At 42.6% G+C, this 19645-nt stretch overlaps 1 protein-coding gene across 2 annotated transcripts in view; it reads left to right on the forward strand.

The window, feature by feature from the left end:
• The first annotated feature begins 786 nt into the window (after positions 1–786).
• EFNA5 (ephrin A5) overlaps positions 787–19645 on the forward strand; it is a 266681-nt gene continuing 247822 nt past the window's right edge. The window contains exon 1 of one of the 2 annotated variants that reach the window (XM_081133790.1): positions 787–1426. In XM_081133790.1, the coding sequence (XP_080989916.1) occupies positions 1302–1426 (125 nt within the window). In that variant the 5' untranslated portion in view covers positions 787–1301. The remainder of the gene's footprint in view (positions 1427–19645) is intronic. The other variant, XM_081133791.1, reaches the window with a different exon arrangement.

Raw genomic sequence — 19645 nt, forward strand, 5'->3', positions numbered from 1 at the left:
GCTGCGGGAGGATCGGAAAGGTTTTCTGATGTAGTCATCGGGGAGGTGCCGCTCTCTCGTGCGCGCCCCCCCGCCCCCCATTTCAAACTGATTGATGCGTCTCTACAAGTTGCTGGGCTTGGGGCCGAACCCGTCGGAGTCGCAGGGACACTTCTGAGAGCTCACTGGCTCTTGGCACTGCGTCTGGGGGCTCGCTCTTGCTCCCGGAAGGCAATCGGAGACTGACCTCAGCTCATCCAGGAGTTGGAGGGATTCATTTGAAAGTGATTGTTTCCCCTCCCGCGCTGCAGCCGAGCCGCTGGGTTGGCGTCGCCCTGCCGGTTCGGGCATCCCAGCTCCTCCTCTCCGGCTGGTTGGTAACCTCCGCTCTTCATCTCCTTTCACTCGGGTACACCCACGCCCGGCCGAGGACTGCACGCGCGAGAGATCCCCGAGGCCGGCGCCTGCGGTGCCGTCTCCCGCCGCCGCCCGACTCCGCCGCGGACCTGCTGGAGGACACCGAGAGCCAAACTTTTTCTTTCTGAGGTTTGCGAGGCGAGACCCGCTCCTCGCCAGCTGAGTTGCCGCTTCACCAGTTCCAGGACGCCGGCGGGGCTGGGTCTGCGGCTCCGGATCCCCACCCTTCCCGGCGCACCGCCCCGAATCCGCAACACCTACGACTCCTCCGAGATTTCCAGGGGTTGCCCAGTTGAGGCACCGAGGCGGCCACCAGCGCGAAGGCCCCCCCCCCCCCGCACGGAGCCCTCCTCCTGCAGTTTCCCACCGGCCGCCAAAGTAACTTGGAGCGGAGCAGAGCGCGGCGCGCGAGCCCTGGGCGGCGGCGACCCGTGCGGCCCGCGGCGCCGACGCTGAGCCGAGCCCGGCGGGCCGGTGTATGTCTCCCCGCGGCCGCGGCGCGCAGCTCCCGGTGACTGTGCAGCGCGCGCCGCCGCCCGCCCCGACCCGCGCTGCCGCCGCTCGGCCCGGCGCGCACCTCCCGCTCCCGGGGTGACCGGCCGGCCGCCGCCCGCTCGCATGCTTCTCTCCATCTTGTGATTTCTTTTTTCCCTCCGACCCCTCCGGTGGGGGGTGCGAGTTTGTCTGTAGCCCCTCCACCCCGCTGCCTCTTTTCCTCTCGCCCTCCTCAGCGTGTGGTGCGCCTTTTTTTTTTTTCTTTTCTCATTCCCCTCTTCATTCTTATTTATTCATATTTATTCGGCTCCTGCGCTCCCGCTCGCGCTCGCTCCTTCCCTCCCTTCTCCACCGATCCCCGGTCTCTCCCCGGAGTGGCGCGTCCGGGGCTCCGCCGCTGGCCAGGCGTGATGTTGCACGTGGAGATGTTGACGCTGATGTTTCTGGTGCTCTGGATGTGTGTGTTCAGCCAGGACCCGGGCTCCAAGGCCGTCGCTGACCGCTACGCCGTCTACTGGAACAGCAGCAACCCTAGGTAAGGCAACGGGGGGCCAAGAGTCGGGGCTTCCCGGGCCTCGGAGTCCGGCGGAAGGAGCCGCGGCGGCCGCGGGGGGTCAGCGCGCAGCGGCCGCGGGCAGCGCGCACCCTCGGAGCCCACGTCGTCCGGCGCTGACGGCTTTCCAGGCGCCGGCGGGAAGCGCTCCGGTCGCGCCGCCCTTTGTTAAGCCACCGAGGAGAGGCCGGGCGCCCACGGGAGTCCCCGGGTCTAACCCGCCCGGCCGCCTCTGCAGAGAGCGAGGAGACTCGGGAAAGGCTGGAGCCGGGTAGTCGAGGCTTTTCCCAGCTTACCCGCCGGGGCGGGGTGGCCAGCATCCCGATACCCGCGCAGGGCTTGGGCACCGGCAGCCTCGGGCGCGCGCCGCCGGGAGCTCCAGCCTCGAGCGTGGGTGCGCAGGGATGGCAGGGAAACCCGCCAAACATCTCCAAAGTTTTTTGTTTTTTTTTTAAAAAATTTTTTCCTTTTCTTTTCTCGGTGCGCTCAAAGAGCGCGCGGGCTGGGGGGAAGTGCGGGGGGCTGGGAAGCGGAAGCTTTCGGTTATTTTCCTCTTTAACTGCAAGGAAATTATCTGGCCCCTGGGTCAGTCTGGTCCCGGCGCACTTGGCAGTGGAGAAGATTCTCCCACCTCCTCCACCCCTGGGTGGGCTCAAGGTGCCAGAAAGTTTGATCTCATGCAGGGTTACATCATACGTGCAGAGCGAGCTGCTGGAGTTGGCGGAGCAGGGGCGAGGGAGCCCTGCGCCCGCGCGCGGCCCGGCGGTGTGCAGCCGGAGGAGCGAGCTGGGTTCCCCGGGACCCTTTGCTGCGGTCTCCGAAGCCCGCCCTGCACGCGGGAGGCTGGAGGTGGGCGCGGGGGCCGCCCGAGCGAGGCTGCTGGACCGCGGCCACCAGCGGACGCCCCCTGTTCGCGGACACCGAATGTGGGGTTGGGGCGGGTGTTGTCCAGAATGCCGGGCGGACCCCTCCCGATGCGGAACAGCTCCACTCCGAGCCCTACTTTCTCCCAGGCCTCTGGGCAGCAGCCTGCCCCCCGCTCCCCGGGTCCAAATTGCTCTGCCTCTCTGGGACCCAGGCCAGCTTCCAGCTGTGGGCTGGCCTCGGTGCCCGCCCAGGAGGGAAATAGCATCGATTATACCCCAAATCTCAGCTTTTCCCCCGGGCTGGAGTGGAAGTTGGCAGGAGAGTGGCGGGATTCCGAGGGGAGAGTTCATGGTTGCTGCGCGCCCAGCTCGCCGGGGGAGAGGAGTCTGGAGGGCGCTTCCAACGCCCCCGGTCCCCCGGTGGACCTCGCCGCGGCCCTCTCGCCTCGCGCTCTCAGGCAGGCACGGGAGGGATTCCCCACTTGAAGTAACGTCAGCTCAGGTGCAGATGGGCAGATCTCCCCACTAGCGGTCCACCGGATTCGGAAGGGAGAAAGAATTCCCCCCGCCCTGCTCCCCCAGGAAAGATAGTCGCACCCAGGTAGCCCAGGCCCTGATTGCTCGCCTGGCAGGATGGGAGACATCCCAGAAAGCCTGGTTTAAAAAAAAAAAAAAAAAAAAGTCTTGTGGAGGTGGGTGGTGGGATGGGAAGCTATTTCTTCTTTGACATGCCACTTACCACTATTAGGAAAAGAGAAAAAGAAGCCATCCTGCCAGAGGAAATGCCTTTTATTAAAGCTGACAAGACAAATAGAGCAGGCTTTCCAGTTGTGATGGTGTGAAAAGCAAGCCTCATTATGCTGGTTGATTTTATTTCCTTTTGGGCTTTATTAGACAGCATCTAAAAGGGAGGAATCTGTATTTTTAAACTTGAGCGCCTTATTAAATGAAATAACAGTGACATTGGTGAGTTGAATTTGGGACATGTTGCTCCTGGTCGTCTTTTCTTTCCCATTCCAAACTTCACAGTGTGATCTTTTCCTCATTAATTTATTTGGATACTTGCGTGTTCCGGTCACCTGGGGTAAAACAGAAAGAATCAGCCATACCCCCACTCTGCCCCTCCTTCTTAACCTGCCCAGCTCGTCTGAGTTAGCGGGAGGATATTTTATCACAGGTTATCTCTGTTTTATGCTTTGGATACTGTTGTTTGGTTTAAGATTAGCACCTTGATTTTTGGTCACAGGTCATGTTTTTGATAGGTATGCCCTGCCTGCAGAAAACTCTTCTGCTCAGGTGCCAGGGTACCTTTGAACCAGCTCAGACGGAGTTAAATCTGTAGAATTTTTAAAGTCCAAGAGTATCTATCCTCAAGTCAGTGTTCTAATTTGAGATTTGTGGAAGTACTTTTGTATTTCATCATTATCAGTTTGATAAGGTTCAGAAGAAAGAATGATGGGTCTCCCTTCCCAAGAGATCCTGCACTAACTTTAGTATTCTTAGGGGTTTATGGATTTATTTACCTTCCTATGTTATTACACTAAAACTTACTTTAAAAATAATGTCACTTTATAAATCTGGGTGGCAGGTTTATCTCTGAAATGTTAAATAAGATGGTGTTTTTTAGATGCATTAAGAAAAGTCAGCTGGGATGTAGTTTAAAAGGAGCCAAATGCAAAATAAGTAATTCAGAAGTAAACTACGGTTTATCACAAAAGATAGTGAAGAAGTATTTTAGAAAGTTTGCACCGGTTAACTAGCTTTTATGAATTCAGTGTTTTACATTTCCTCTTCATATATGTTATCATCACAAAGGTACTCTAACCATGCCTATTGGTTTTACATAAATCCTATCTTTTAAGATTTTGCCAGACTAATAATATAATCAAAAGACTTCAGTCTTTTTTTTGGGGGGGGGAGTAGAAAACTTTAATTGCCACTTAAATTGATTTTTAAAATTTTTCTCTTAAAGACTTAAAGTTTAGTGGACACATAAGCTGCTTATGATACTGTGCAAGTGAAGTAAATATATTTTAGCTTACAGGAATGAACTTCAATTTAAATTTATGTTTAGATAAAATTAGAATTAAGTATTACATCTTGATCACAGTGTTTAAATTCTTTATATTGTAACTTGTGTAGTCATAGGAGTTTATTCGCTACATTGGGTTTCATTACTGACTCCGTTGATACCATAAGCATCCATTGATTTAGGTTCATAGAAAAAAAAAATTAAACTTATTTGCTGTCAGATAGTTTTAGTGTTAGAATCTATCTTCTCAGGTATTCACTTCTGGGAAGTGGATGCTCAATTTTCAAATGCTGATAACTTTTTAGTTGCCAGAATTTATTGGGCGGTGGGCCAAACTAATTTCATGTGTTGAATTGGCACAAATTTCTGAAGCAGCAACTGAAAACTATCAGTCTGAATAGAAGTATATGATAACATTTGCCTAAATGCATCTTTCATATTTTAAAAATTTGAAAAACTGTAAGTATGAGTTTCACCTAAGTAGTGAGAGTAATAGAATGATCCTGTTAATGTTATGCTGAATTCTGAACTGGCTTGTTACTAAGTAACTTGGAGTAATGAAAATCCAAATCAAGGAGAATGTAACTCTTTGTCCTTGATTTCGTTAAGAATGTAAAAAGCTTCTAAATGACTTTAAAGAAGACTTTTAGTAATAAAACTTTATTTACTTCTCCCTTAGTAGCTACTCTTATAAAGATGCAAATGACTCAATATTAAGAACATCCCACTTAATTTGAATGAAGCATGCTATAAACAGTTTGTTGCTTCCAGTGAGATTGTTATTTTAAATACTCTGTATATATTGAAAAGTTCTTAGATTCTTTCGACCAGTTGCCAAAATGATGCTAGGATAATTAAAGATGTCTTCTCCTGGTTGGCGTGAATGGATGGAATAGTGGCAGATACAACCAGCAGACTTTGAGAATACTGGTTCTTCTTGCATAGTGCCTCACTTCTGCTGAGGTCTGAGCGTCACACGTTTAACATGTTGTTCTCTCACAAGGAAACATACCTCTATAAGTCATCCGGGATTTACTAAAATTTAACCTAATCATATGTTTTCTTTGGGCTTTTTCAATTCTTGTAGGGACTTGTAAATTAAATATTTAATGTGAGTGTAGCAGGTAACTGACAACATTTAGTTTTGTTACCATGTAATCTTGAAGTTGTGAAAGTGATGTGAATTCTGGGTCAACACTCCCAAATCTTCTAGCTGTGTAGGTCAAATGTATATGGCTACGTAGAGAGAAGTAACTTTTCCTAATAATAATCCCTGGGTATTTTTCCTCTTTCAAAATTCTCTTGTTTTACTTTTTAAAACCTGACCCGTCAGTGTTTTAATATACGTATACCAGTATGCCAGCACGGTGCCTTTCCCACTGACAAAGAAATGGAATCAGTTTGGTTTAACTCTAAGAATTTGTTTTGAGGAAAGGTGGAAAGTTGATTTTGGTTTTGAATAACTTTTATTATCAGACTTGTAAAGGATTAACTTTGTTTTGGAATTTTCAGTGTTTTAAATAATATTGTTATATGTTAGAAATATAAAAAAGATCTTCAAGTAAAAGGCATTACTTAGAATCTCTTAACTTTACTAACTCTGAGCCTCCATGTAATATATCAGTTTAGTAGATGTAATGAGGTTTTATTATTTTGGTATTTATTTATATCAGAATTTATATAAACACCAGGATAAAAATAAAGCCGTATGATGGAGATTTATATCTCATGTTTTTACCCTTACCCGTTTAGGAGACCTGAAGCAAATCTTCCTTCTTGTCCCCTATTTTATCTAGATACTTATAAAAGAGAAGTATGCTTCTTGCTTTTGGACAGTTTTCCGTAGAAGTTTGAAAAGTGAAGTTAGCTACTGAGATGTTATGTTTCATCCATTTTATGCATTTTGTTATATATTCATAATAAGCTAGCGGAAGTAGTCACCTGTCTTTAGGTGACTGTAACATCAGTGCTAATTGGGACACACTTGTGTGTACAGTCTAATTGCGCATTTCCAGTGTGAGACCAAGGTTAACAAACTCCATATTATTAAAAGAATCAGAGGGCGCCTTCAGTAGTTTATTGCCCCCTGTTAGTTGATTTTAGTGGTATTATCTAAACCATTGGTTCACTGAACGAATATCTTCTTGCCATGTGTCTCCTGGCTGATAATCGATGGCATTAGAGACTTCCACCTTTGAACGTGAAGGATCAGGTTGGGAAGGAGCACGGTTATTTGGGGGCAAATTAAGCTTGTGAATTTCTTGCCATTTAATCCTGCAAGATGCCTTCTGAACAGGGATTTCATTGCATTCTGTCCACTGGCCTGATTTCCTGTTGGATGGGGAGAGATAAAGATGAACGCCTCCTTTTCTCCCCTGTTGCTATGTACCAAGCAAGCTACCAGCTTCATGCTGGGCCAAGAAAATGAATGAATACAATTAGTCCTTCAGGAGTCCTGATCTCTGCAAGCCTGGGAGAAGTATGTAGCACAAGAATGTACCTTTGAGAAAGAGTAAACATTAAAATATGAAATGAACAAAACATAAAATGTTAAGAACGGCATTTTATGTAGGGTAGCATTTGGTCTATTGCTTTAGTATCCTGCCCCTACCCCCACACAATATAAATCATTGAGCCACTGAACCTTCATTTTTGTGTTTGTTTTGAGTGACTTCCAGCATAGCAATGACGATTTAAAAAGCCATGATATTTTAAGTAATGAATCAATCTATGTTGACTGATTATATATTATCAACTTTCTTTTTAGAAACAGTGTGCAAACTATTAAAATAGCAGCTCTGATTAGAATGTCCGTGTTGAAAAGTGAGCCTGTATGTCCCTAAGCACGCTAAGGAAGGCCCTGGCCACTCACAGTGGATACTCGGTCGGGATCAGTCTTCCAAACTGAGAAAAAATTGCCTTTTGATCATTTGTGACGGATCACACCTTCAGATTCAGGTTTAAAAACCTCAAAGAGGAGTATAAGAAATGAGGTATTAATGTTGACTTTTAGTAATGTGTCTTAGAATAGTGGTCTTAGCTAAACATCAGTAAGTTAACGTTTCTTTTAAGGGTCTGATTTATATTATTAAGTTTATGTTTTTGTCTGCTTCTCGAGCTATGTCCTGAGCTGTTTGGTAGGAAAGTTTCTTGTGATTAATTTGAACTTCCAGTGTACCTGAATGGGATCGTCCTCACTACCCGATCTGTTTCCTCTTAAGTTTGTCCGCATTTATGTTTCCAAAATTAAGTCAGTCATAACCAAGGCAGCACAAGTGACACGGAAGCACTTAGTTTAAAATTAAAAAGTAATAATTCAAGTTTTCCTATACCACTACTATTATGCATAGCTTTCACTATAAATTTTAAAAAGTTGCTTATATCTTAGTGTTTTTAGTCATTTATACTCCTTAATGCACTTTGAAGGATTTATTGTAATTACTGATATCTCCACACTACTTTCTGAAATGTGTGTGGATGCAAACTTTTGATTTTTGAGGCTTTTGAATATTGTTTTCTAACAACGAGCCATCGATTTCAATAAAAACATTATTTTAAAATAGTGAAAACTTCTAGTGAAAGTTACCTAGTTTCTGAGAGACAGCAGTCTACCACAGTGATGGTTAGCTCAGCTTTCATTCAGGTAGGATTCTATCATTTTCAATAAGGAAAAATAAACCTTTGTCATCTTCAGAAACATCCTTCATACAATTGACAGTTGACAGCTTGAAGGAAATGTTACTGTCAGGTCTTATTTTCCACTCAAATGAGAAATAAAAATAGTTTTGAGTGATTTAAAAAAAAACCTGTTTAAACATTATTTCAAAATGTGGGAAACGTTTTTAAATTGTATGTATATGTCATAGACTTAATCTGCCATTTGCTTCAGGGAAGGTCAGCAAGGTGCAGTTCAAGGAGAGACTGTCTAACAGTTAAGTTCCTGGGTGTTTAAAAAGCCAAATATGTACAGTTGATGTGTTTGTAACAGGATGTCACCGGGCATTTTTGACGGGATTCTTTCAGAGATATAAGATGTCGATATTATTCCTGTTGTCACTTATCAGGTGACCTGATTTCCATGACTGATGATCGGGACTCCGATGTGAAGCATCGGGGGGAATCTTGGCCATGTGATATCTCGTGGACATGGTTGGACAATCACGTTATTAGCACACAGAGATTAGACCTTTTCAAAAATTTGCTTCGCTGTTAATAATTTTAAATAACTGCGCAGTGTAACCCATAGGTTTCTTTGTGGGAGTGCGTGAATGCATACTCGGAGATTAGAAAATATGACTAAGTCGTCGTTTCCCAATTTAGAAAAGCTAGGTTTTTGGCTTTCGGCGAAATCAGCGTTTTCTTTTTTCCCCTAGAAGCAGCCATCTTGTTTTAAGACCGATTTTATTTCTTTCATGAAAATGGCCCGGAAATAAATACGGGCGCTAGGAGAGGCCCAAACCCCTTCATAATCATTCCGTCAGGCTCACATCGAAAGCTCTCCCTTGAAGTATTGGTGCGCTCATTAGAATGCTGTCTGCTTGTATTTGGTTGGTAGAAAGAAGATGCTTTAACTTAGCAAGAATATATTTTAAACTCGGGCATATTCTATTTTAATGTGAAATTTTGGGCTGTACCATGTGTACATGTGTAATTTTCTCTTGAAGTTTATAACATTGTTAATTTCAAAGTAATGTATTAATAGCCCATATTCTGACCTCCCACCCCCAGATCCTGATTTCCTTTTTCTGACTGTACCAAGTGGTCCTTTCTATTTGTTGGTTGATCCCCCCCCCCCAAATTGCTCAGCAGTATCAGGAATCTTTCTTCAGTGAGAGGTATTGATAAAAATGTAGGTACCTCTAAAAATGAAGCATTTGGGGAGCTTTAAGATGCATCATATGAACGCAGAGCCTTTTTGTCTCTGAAATACAGGCTCTCACTATCTCACTGCTAAACCATTCTTGTGCATTTTTATAAAAATTATTTTGGAAGTAAATTCATCTCTGTTATTACAATTTATAAGAGTATATCAACTGAGTCTGCTATATTTTCCACCTTGTTTTGTATTTTTGGATACTTTTGGAAGAACATGTGGCCTAGTAAACGTTACCCAAAATGTATGCTACGCGTCTTGCTACTGCATCTGTTTGATGGTGCCTGGGCGCGTTATTCCCACGTCCTGCAGTAAAACTGAACTTCCTTAAGATTGGTTTCACAGGAGCCTGGCTCAGTCTGGCCGATTGAACTGGGCACAGCTTGGGTGCCACTATGTCACAGATTGCTCCTGTTCACGAGAGGGAGGATTTTTGGTGGGTGTAGGCACAGTGTAAAAACAATAAATAAAATACACATTTTAAGAATGAATATATATCTCATGGACTTCTTATTAAAGTCCATGTATGAGTTGACATCTTTTGTACCGAATAGCTTTCCTCTGATATCCATCATCCATTTTCCTTTGACTGCCTGGAGAAGACGTGAATAACTGAGTGTTCAAAGTGACCTTCTCTTTTAAATGAACTAACATAACAAATACTTTTTTTTCTTGCTGATTCTGAGCTGTCCAAGTGTCCATTTTAAGTTTCATTAGTGACTTACTGATATATGTAAAAACTATAGTTAACAATTAGCTCTTGCCTCTTACTTTGAAAATACGTATTATAAAGGTAAATGAAAGCATTTTCTCATTAAAAAATGCAGTTTTGTGGTTGGAAGAAAATCAAGCCATGGCTTATTTTGGTTGGATAATTATAGTGCAAATTGTTATCTAGATTTTGACGGTGGCGGATATGCTACTTGGTGTTTCATGTTCTGTAGACCCCGGTGGGATATATGACTTTTTCACATTTACTGAACTTTAACAGTGTGTGCAGGACTTAACCTCCTGGTTGAGTTTTTATAATATTTCATTTTATGGAGACAAATGGGAATGGGAAGAAAGGAAAAATAATTTTAAATATAGGGAAATGATTCTTTGTATTTAACAATTAGGTTAAACAAAGTGGGAGCAAATGGGCCTAGTTCCCCTTCTATTGTTTCAGGGCAAGAAAAAATACAGACAGATGTTGGAATGTGGAAGCCGTGACCCCTAACCCTCCCAGCGTGGCCACTGCCCCGGCACACAAGTGTCCTGAGCCACCATCGTAGCAGGATGCTTTTTTGAAGTGACTGACACTTTGAGATGGAGAACCTGAAACTGATTCTGTAGTTATTTGTAGTTCTCCAAAGTGGCAGCCTTTTTAGCTTCAATTTTAAGTTCCTCACCTTACCTTTTATTAAAAAAAATTAAAAAAAAAAAAGTTTCTTTCTTTGTTTCAGATGAAGCTTTCGTGACTTCTGGGTGGGTTCGTATCCCTGTAGTCACTCTAAGTATTTGCCTCCCAATAAATTTATTCATTGGGCTGGGCTAATGGAGGAGGCTCAGATGTATGGTTCTGCTGCACCAAAGTGTTCAGCTTAATAAAGCTAATATATAAATATATGTATGTTTTATTAAAGACAGATGAAAGGCCTTTTCTTTTAGCCTCCACTCTGCAATCTCGCTAGTAACCCCTGGGTTCAGACAGACCATTAATGCTTTGGATACTGTGGCATTCAGTGTTTTCTTCATATATTTGTTTACTGTTACTGCCTCAATAAACTTTTATGCCTATTTTGGTAGTTTTCTGTTAGGGGCTCCATTTATTAAAAAGTAGTGACCCAGCACTAAGAGGGGTACAGTTCAAATAGTGGTGCTTCTGACAGGGTTTTGTGTCAAACTAGAGAAAATAATAGGGAAATGAAAGCTGCCAAAATGTGTCTCCCAATTACTAATTAATCAGGCGAGCAAGGGCCTTGGTGACAGATCTGGTGTCCGCCATGACAGCACCTCGGGAATGCTTTATTTTAAATACTGTATAAAACAAATTAAAGTAAGCCTCAAGGAATGTAGCACCCAGATATTCGATATCACAAGTACTGTTTTTTTTTTAAGTCTGTGCAAAGCAAAGTAAAAGCGGAATCTTTGTACTACTGTTCATTGATAGTATCAAAGCATAAAGCTGTTCTGAGGAGTATTTCCAGCATTAATAAGCAGTGCCTTTACCCTTATTAACATTTTAATACAGATATGATAGTACCCTTGGTTTTAGTGTTGATGTGACCTTGTACACATACTTTTATTATCCATAAAATCTTGGGGGAAAATTTTAAAAATGTTTCTATCATAGGCCTGTCGTCAATATTTTGAGCATTCCTGTAATTGAAGAACATCCCCCCCCCCAAATATATGTGTTAGCTGTCCCAGAGGTTCCAGTCTCTTTTGGAAATGTTCCCACTGTGGTTGCTGGACCCATAATTAAATGCTTGTTATTAGTGTATTTTTTCCATAGCATTTACAACATAAAAAGAAAAGGGTCTTGTATGGGACTATAGCTGTCAGGGGAACAATGAGAACTAATTACACACTCTGCTGTCAACATTGTCAACCATACTCCTGGGAAAACAACAACATGACAGTATGTGTGTGTGTGTGTGTGTGCGCGCGCATATATGTATACAGGATATTCCATATGACTATATATATGTGTGTATATATAATATATATGGGGTCAGACATATCTGATGGTTTAACTTTAAACTCTGGCTTTCCTGAAGAAGAAAAAAATGTATTAAAGGACAATCTAATTTTTTAATTAAAAAGAAAAAAAGGCAGTTCTTTATTGGGGAAGGAGGTGGTCCTTACTTTAGTATCCTGTATAATATGGACTGAGAGAATCAGCAACATTTATGACTGTGAATATTTCATTATTTTGAGAAAGAAAATAAAACTACACTAAAAAATGACTTTTCTGAAACTTACAGCAGCTTCAGTATAAGATTTTATGCGCAAAGACTTTGAGGCTATTGACTAACACAAGGTTTTGGAATCAATGTTGGATTTCAGTCATCCACGCCATCCCTGGTCTCTGGTACCACGCAGTCAGGACTTGGCCCTATATAATGTTTCCCATTATTATTTTGATTCCTTGGGTAAATTCTGCGTACTATATTTAAAACCAAATATATGTATGTAACCCCTGGGTGATTTCAGGAATTATACGTTGATTTTAACTTATTTGTTCCAAGTTTTCACATTAAAGCAACAGCTAATATCTAACAGTAATAATATATTCCTATATAGAATATCTGAAAGTTATAATTGATAAAATATTTATTGAGTGGTATGTGCAGACGCTGGGAGGCATACAGCAGATTCAGAAATGAATAAGAGCCTCTGTACCCTGAAGGAACTTGCAGTTTTGTGCAGAAATAAGAATTTTGTACGTACAATTACAGTGCAAAGTAGAAAATACTATAAAGAAATCCTTCACATATGGATTTATTCAGCAAAAAGTTATTGAGTGTCCATGTGGGCCAGGTATTGTCTTCGGTACTGGAGAAGCCACAGTGAACAGCGTGGACAGTATTCCTGGGATCATGAAGTATTCAGTTGATGGTTTCTAGTTCACTGCTTCTTCTCACACTCTAATGTGCACACAAATCCTTTGGGGGAGAGTGTGTCTTATTGAAATACAGATTTTAATTCAGTAGATCTGGGCTCGGTCCTCACATTCTGCATTTCTCGCAGGCTCCTGGGTGATACTGACGCAGCGGGGCCCTGAACCACAGTGTGAGCAGCAAGGTTCTAGATAAGTCAGTGGAGAGAGATGACTTCTGGATCCTCATCAAGAACTCTTGGTTGCTTTTGCCCTGAACTTTCTATATGGTTCTCCAATTTCTAAATTGGCTTAATATTTGCATGAAGGAAAGTTTTTTGTATGAAGGCTTAGTGGTCTTCCTTTCTGGTCACTTTCCCCCAAATCTTAGACAAATAAAATAGGACTTTTACATTCAGGTTTATGCATCATTAAAAATACACCACTAACGAAAGTAATAGGCCAGGGATTTTTGTTGTAAGTTTAGGAGGATCCTGTCATAAAAGTCCAAAGATATTTATTTGCAAACCCTCCCCAGATGTATTTTATGTGGCAAAGCCAGAATTATACCTCAGAAACAGATTTTAAAAAAAAAACAAAACACTTTCCAATTTAAATCCATATGGTTAAATGAACCCAAAATGTTCATTTTGCATTCAGCATAGAAGGTGACTAACAGTTTCTCTGCTCCCCCCCAGCTGGGTTTCTTGTGGGTGGCTTTCAGGAGCCTACACTTCCCGTGGAGTTAAAAATGACTTGGGGGGAAATACCTTCCCGCTCTAACATTCTGTGATGCCAGTGCCCTCAGTGAGAAGCCTCTGTTCCTGGAGAGTCTAGGAAGTGTAAAGTCTGTAAATATGCTTCTGCCCTTTCACAGCATATATATATATATATATCTATCTATCTATCATGTGCTTTTGCAAAACAAATATTATGTGATGCTTGTATTAACAAGTAAAGAATGGAACGAGTTAAATTCGGGTTGCTCTGCGTGCTTATTTTTTCTCGCTGTTCTTGACTCTGTGTGTATAAATACAATATGACTAATCTCCTAAGAACTTCCAAGGCTGTGAAAGCAGCAGTGAGGGGACTGACTTAGCCAGGATACCTCTGAGATGATTATGAAAAGGAAGCTGAAGCTGTTTGTACTGTAAACAGGCTATATTTTTACAAAAACAAACACAAAAGAGGGGAAGGATGGCTAGCACTCTTAATTCAAGTATCCTTTTGTTTTCATAACAATTTTTACCAACACTTTTATGTAGTAAGTTATTGAACAGAAGCCAGTCTTTTCATTTTTAAACCCTTGGTGAATGGATTTAATTAAAACATTGGGTAGCGTTTTGTAAGAACTATGGATTTGAAGGATGGTAAATTAGGACATGACTGTTCTGTTTGTGTTTTGCTGGTTTATGTTTATACTTGCCCGGGTGTAAATAAGGGTGCGGAGACAGTGACTTCAAGACTACTTAGGGTAACTTAGGGGTTTCTGGTGTTATGATTCGGGGAGATAAAGAAGCGAAGGGATCTTCTGTGACTTTGTGAACTTAAGTGGTTCGGAAAAGAGAAGTGCGCTATGTGCGTAGGTGATTTATTAGATTTAGAAACAGGATATCGTCATTGATTAAAATGAAGTCATTTGCATATCTAAGCGATGGCTTTGTTCAGAATGGAGTTGACAGACCCAAGACTTGTGGTCATTGCTGTGTTTAGGTAAAGCAGAAGATGCTCAATAGTTCTATTGTTTTTTCCCCTCCATTTTTTAAAAAGGGAGAAATACATGGATGGGTTATATTTTTAACACAGAGTTATTAATGCTAATTTGTCATCGGATTAACAGATTGTAACCAAGTTTTTAGGTGCACTGCTATGTGGACATGTATAGGTTGTTTTGACTGCATAATGTAAAAGCATTGAATTCATGTCCGTTTTTTGTTTTGAGTTTTGATAATAGCAGCTGTTTGGGATAAAACTTCAGGTGGGTTTGGGTGTTGTACAAGCAAGGGCTCAGAGAGTGAGATGTTAAAAAACCTGTGTCAGATTGGATTTTTCAGTTATCTTTGTTAACTTTTTGGAGGATTATATTTTAGATCTAGTTAAATTTTTGTTCTAGTTGAGTTGTATATATGCCACTCATAGTGATGAGCGTCCGTTTCTTCATCATATTAAGTAAATAGGCATAATGAAAATAACGTATCCCGCCCTGACCCGTGTGGCGCAGTTGGTTGAGCGGTGTCCCATGCGCCAAAAGGCCACAGGTTTGGTCCCCTGCCAGGACATGCGCCAGGGCTGTGGGGTCCATCTCCAGGAGGGGGCGTGCAGGAGGCAGCTGATCCATGTTTCTCACATCCATGATTCTCTTCCTCTCCCTTCCTCTCTCTAAAATAAAACATAAAAAATAATGTGTCTCTCAGATTTATGAAAATTTAAAAGAAGGTATATCTGTGACAGGACTTTAGAAACATGGAAAACCTGTTACGGAAAGAATAGAGATTAAAAGGGTCACCTTACTTTGTACCACATCTCACTTTATAATTCTATATATTCTTGTAAGGGGCATAGAAAATATATTCTCACAAATGAAAATGTATTTTCAAAGCATCGTGGAAGAGTTGACTTTTTAAAAGATGGACTGAGTTGTATTATTTCGTATCTATGTCGGGCCTGATAGATATGATTTATGCATTCACATTGGTTTTCTTTTAAAGGAATTCACGTTTTAGGCTTTATCTTGTGATTTCTGCAAGAGTAATAATGTGTGAAGAATGACACTTGAGAGGCAAGTCTGCTAGGACCTTCTCCCCAGAAAGGAATTTGGATCTACTTTGTAAAGTCGGTCAAGTTTATTTTTAATTCCTTCTTGTCCCCCCTCAGTTTGTCTCTTCTATGTGTTTTCCTCGTTAGACTTCTAAGACCCTAATATTCTGCTTTGGACTTCACAGGTATAATGAGATGTCTTCATCTCAGAGGAGAAACTCACGAGTACCCACACCCTCTTGGAGAATGCTCGTATTTCCAATGAGCTTGTTGAAGCAAATCAGTGCCTGTCTGGGGCTGTTCCTTGCAGACAGCCCCACTGTCCCTGGGACCCTGGGGTTCTTCTGAATCCTCCTGCCAAGGGAACATGTTTTAACCTCTTGACACCTCTGTGCTTAAAACACTCTTATTCTCAACTGCTTTTAAACTTAGTACATATTAATTATACACACATTGATGTTCGGAGCGTAAATAGGTCATAACAGCATCTAGCTGAGAGAGGAAGCAGGACTTGTCAAGGAACACATATTTTCATGTATTGAAATCTGAGGAACACGTTCCTGTCAAAGGGCCACTTTCCTGTGCAACTGTCTGGTGCTTATTCAAAGCAGGTTTTACTTCATATGTTTATAGTTATTTCAGAGAACAGCCAATGTGCCTGTTCCTTGCTTTACAATTGCAATCATATACTTACATAATTGTTTTATAATGTTGTTTTACTCCTGAAGGTATAAACCTCACGTATGCCCCCCGAAAAGAAGGTAATCCATAAGGGAAATTACCAATGATCCTTATGTGTACCCAGAAATTTAGTGATAACCAAGGGCAGCACTTAGCCAGCAATAACCAAAATTATTTGAAAGAGCACCTAAAACTCTGCATCACTGATTTCCCTGAAAAAACAGTATTTTAATATTTAGACTTGCTATGCTCGCTGGAACGCTAGACCAGCCTTTGTTGTGCTTTTATTATTTCATACAAAAGTGGGTTTCTTTCGTCCCGCTAAATTAGAAGTTAAGATTTGTCAGGGGAATGAGCTTGCTATGAGTTTATTTCAAGTTTTAAACTTTGTAATTTTATGTTACTTTGATTCAGTGTCTGATGAATGATTAATGGTTACAATCTCTCCCTTGTTCCAGGCTTCCTTTCTTGGCAAAAGGGTAGTCAAGAAGTTTAAATTTTGATGACTTACTTATTGACACTTTGTATTATTAAAAAAATAATTTCGTATACTCATATATCAGTTTAAAAGTATGAGCTAGAGACTTCATCTCAGCTAGGCTGACTCAATATTTTCTTTCCAGGAGAGCATGTTCATTGATCAAACTGAGTGTATAGCAATCCAGTAATTCCTTAAGATGTTGAAATGATTGGGTTGAGTACTCCAGGACGTTCGACGATGTAGAAAGACATAATAGAATGGGCCAAGCCAAGTATACCTAACCTTTTACCTCATAATTTTTGGAGGTGGGATAGTTCAAACTATCTTCATTTCTCTTTGTGAATTGCCAAATTATGTCAATGTATTTTGTATGTATAGGATATAGTTGTTAATGAACTGCCCTTTAACACTAGGGTTGTCATAGCTAGAATTTTAAGTTTGTATAGTTGCAAATCCTCTTCAATTTCTCTTGTATTAAACTTTTCAGATCATTTGCTTCTATCGTTATGGAAATATTGTAAAATGGGAATGGAATGTATATTTAGGTCTTTAAGCAAAAAGAGCAAAGCCTACTTATTGATTTGAATGGAATAATGAGCAGTTGGTTACAGCAGACAACTATGAATTTTTTTCCTCAGGTGTCCAACTGAAATCTCTAGTGATTTTATATGGCCTTAATCATTTTAGTAAAATTTCCCAATTGTCACTTTAGGTAAGCTTAATGACAGTTGACTTAAAAAAAATTAAACCAACTAGGCAAATACAAAAATATTTACAGTTAAGTAGTATTATTTTTAATAGAGGAGCTCAACAAAAGGTGGTAATGCAGGTCCACAGGAAAAGTCCACTTACTCCAGGATGGTGTTAGAGCCTGCTGTTGTTCCCGCCCCACCCCACCCCACCTCCCACCTGCCATCTGGTAGTAAGTCACTTTCACTGTCAGGAAGAGAGTGACTTTTTTTTTTTCCCACCAGATACTGGTTTCAAAACCATAAATCAGCCATCCCAATATTGCCAAGATTGCAGACACACAGACTGGTACTGACCATAGCACACTCAATTCAGGGTGTTTGAATGGGTCATATATGTAAGATTGGGGGGAGTTTGGACTCACTTCACTTAGGGCCCTCGCACTGCTGTTCCAGGCCAAGTGGGCAAGCTCTGGTGGTTGATAGGATCAGGGCCCTGCTCACAAGATGTACAGGGGTCACAGTCAGTGGATTTGCGTTGCAGCCTGATAGGGAGTTTGGAGACTGCAGTAATCAGTGTTGCAAAAGCGATTGGTTTTTCTTCTTATAAATTGCTAATTAGTATTGAAAGTCTAACCTGTTTTGTTGAAGAGACTCCCTATTTTCTGAGAAAGTGGTTTGGACAGTAATCTATTTACTCTATCGCTATACCCCTGGCCCCCCTTGTTAAAATAAAACCTGGAAACCTCTGGGGGGTTCCCAACTGTTGAGTTCTGCTTGGAAGGAGCTTTAAAACAGTGGCTCGAAACTGAAGTAAATATTGACTGGGTCTGGGGCTGAGGCCGGCTCAAAGCCTCCTATTGTTCCCCCTCCATGGGCTCGGAGCCGCCTCAAGTATGCGTGTGTTGGGGAAGAAGGGCTGCGGAGGGCAGGGAGCAGGCCCACAGCTGAGCTCGTAAACGCGCCGCAGAGAGGAAAGGGAAGCCGGCTACAAAGCCGGCAGGGGCTTACGCCGGGTTTCAGAGAATTTGGGAGCCTGGAGCGGAGAAACACTGGCCGCCCTGTCTATGCGGAGACGGGGAAGGTATGTGACACTGTCTGTCTCGGCGGGTCCAGCTCGGCTCTGAGTGAAGCCTTCCCGCCAGCAATGCCGTCTTCTCCAGAGCAAATGAAACGCAGCCTTTGGTGGATGTGAAAGAGGGATACGGGGTGAACCTGGACGCCAGGACGGGCACGCTCCCGCCCTGGTACCTGTTCTGAGGCTCCTGCCCGCCTCCCCTCCGGCTGTCACGATTACACACTCGCTGGGGCCTCCTGAGTGCTGCGGCGCCCCGGGGTGTCGGGTGGGCGAGGGAGAGCCATCTGCCATCCGAAGGGAAGTTCTGAAGTTCTGAAGAGGAGATGTTCTCATTATATGAAAAATGAAAGAAAAAAATTAAAAAAAAAATTAAATCATTTAAATATGGAACAGATTCCCTTGTTTAAAGTGCAGTACTTTGAGCAAAAGCTGGCCATATTTTTACCATTCAACTCAAGAACCAAAACAAACAGCTGGCTGACTTATGTTCTAGTGAAAACCACCCCAGTACATTTACTAACTGGAAAAGTAAACATCCTTAAAAAGAAATTCTCGTGTGTCCCGACTGCAAAGTGATTTTTAATAAATACTCAGTAAGGCCGGTCGCGTCCCTGGATTGTTACTCGTCCTGACTGACGGTGTAAGCGTCCCTTCATCTTAATGCCGGGTCCTCCCTGATGTTTGACGTGAACACGGCGGCGCTAAAGACCACATGCAGGCAAATACCAAGGCAATTAGAAAATTCATTAATTGTGAAGGCAGTGATCAAAATGTCCTGCTTCACTCGGGCCGCTAACAATGAACCACAAACAGATAATGTCCCCATAGAGCGTGGGGTGCCGGGGACTGAGACACAGCACGTCTGCTCCCGGGCATCAGGAGCTGCTTCCTGGGAGAGGAGAAGTTAGCCGAGGCCTTGAATGGTATGATTTAATACAGAGAGAGAGAAGTAGAAGAATTCCAGGAATCCATAGCAACAGGAATAAAGAGCTGCTGGCTACAAGGTTACAACCTTGTAGCTGGACTTGGATATACAGAGAGGAGTTAATCAGAGCGAAGGGGGTCTGGTGAAAGTATCAGAAGCACGGGTGGCTCAGCCGCGTGGTAGGGTGTCCGGGAGGCAGGAGGCTTCATTTCTCGTGTCAAAGGGCAGGGTCATTA

The sequence above is a fragment of the Miniopterus schreibersii genome (genome assembly GCF_964146895.1).
Source record: "Miniopterus schreibersii genome assembly, chromosome: 3".
In the NCBI taxonomy this organism is placed as follows: domain Eukaryota; kingdom Metazoa; phylum Chordata; class Mammalia; order Chiroptera; family Miniopteridae; genus Miniopterus; species Miniopterus schreibersii.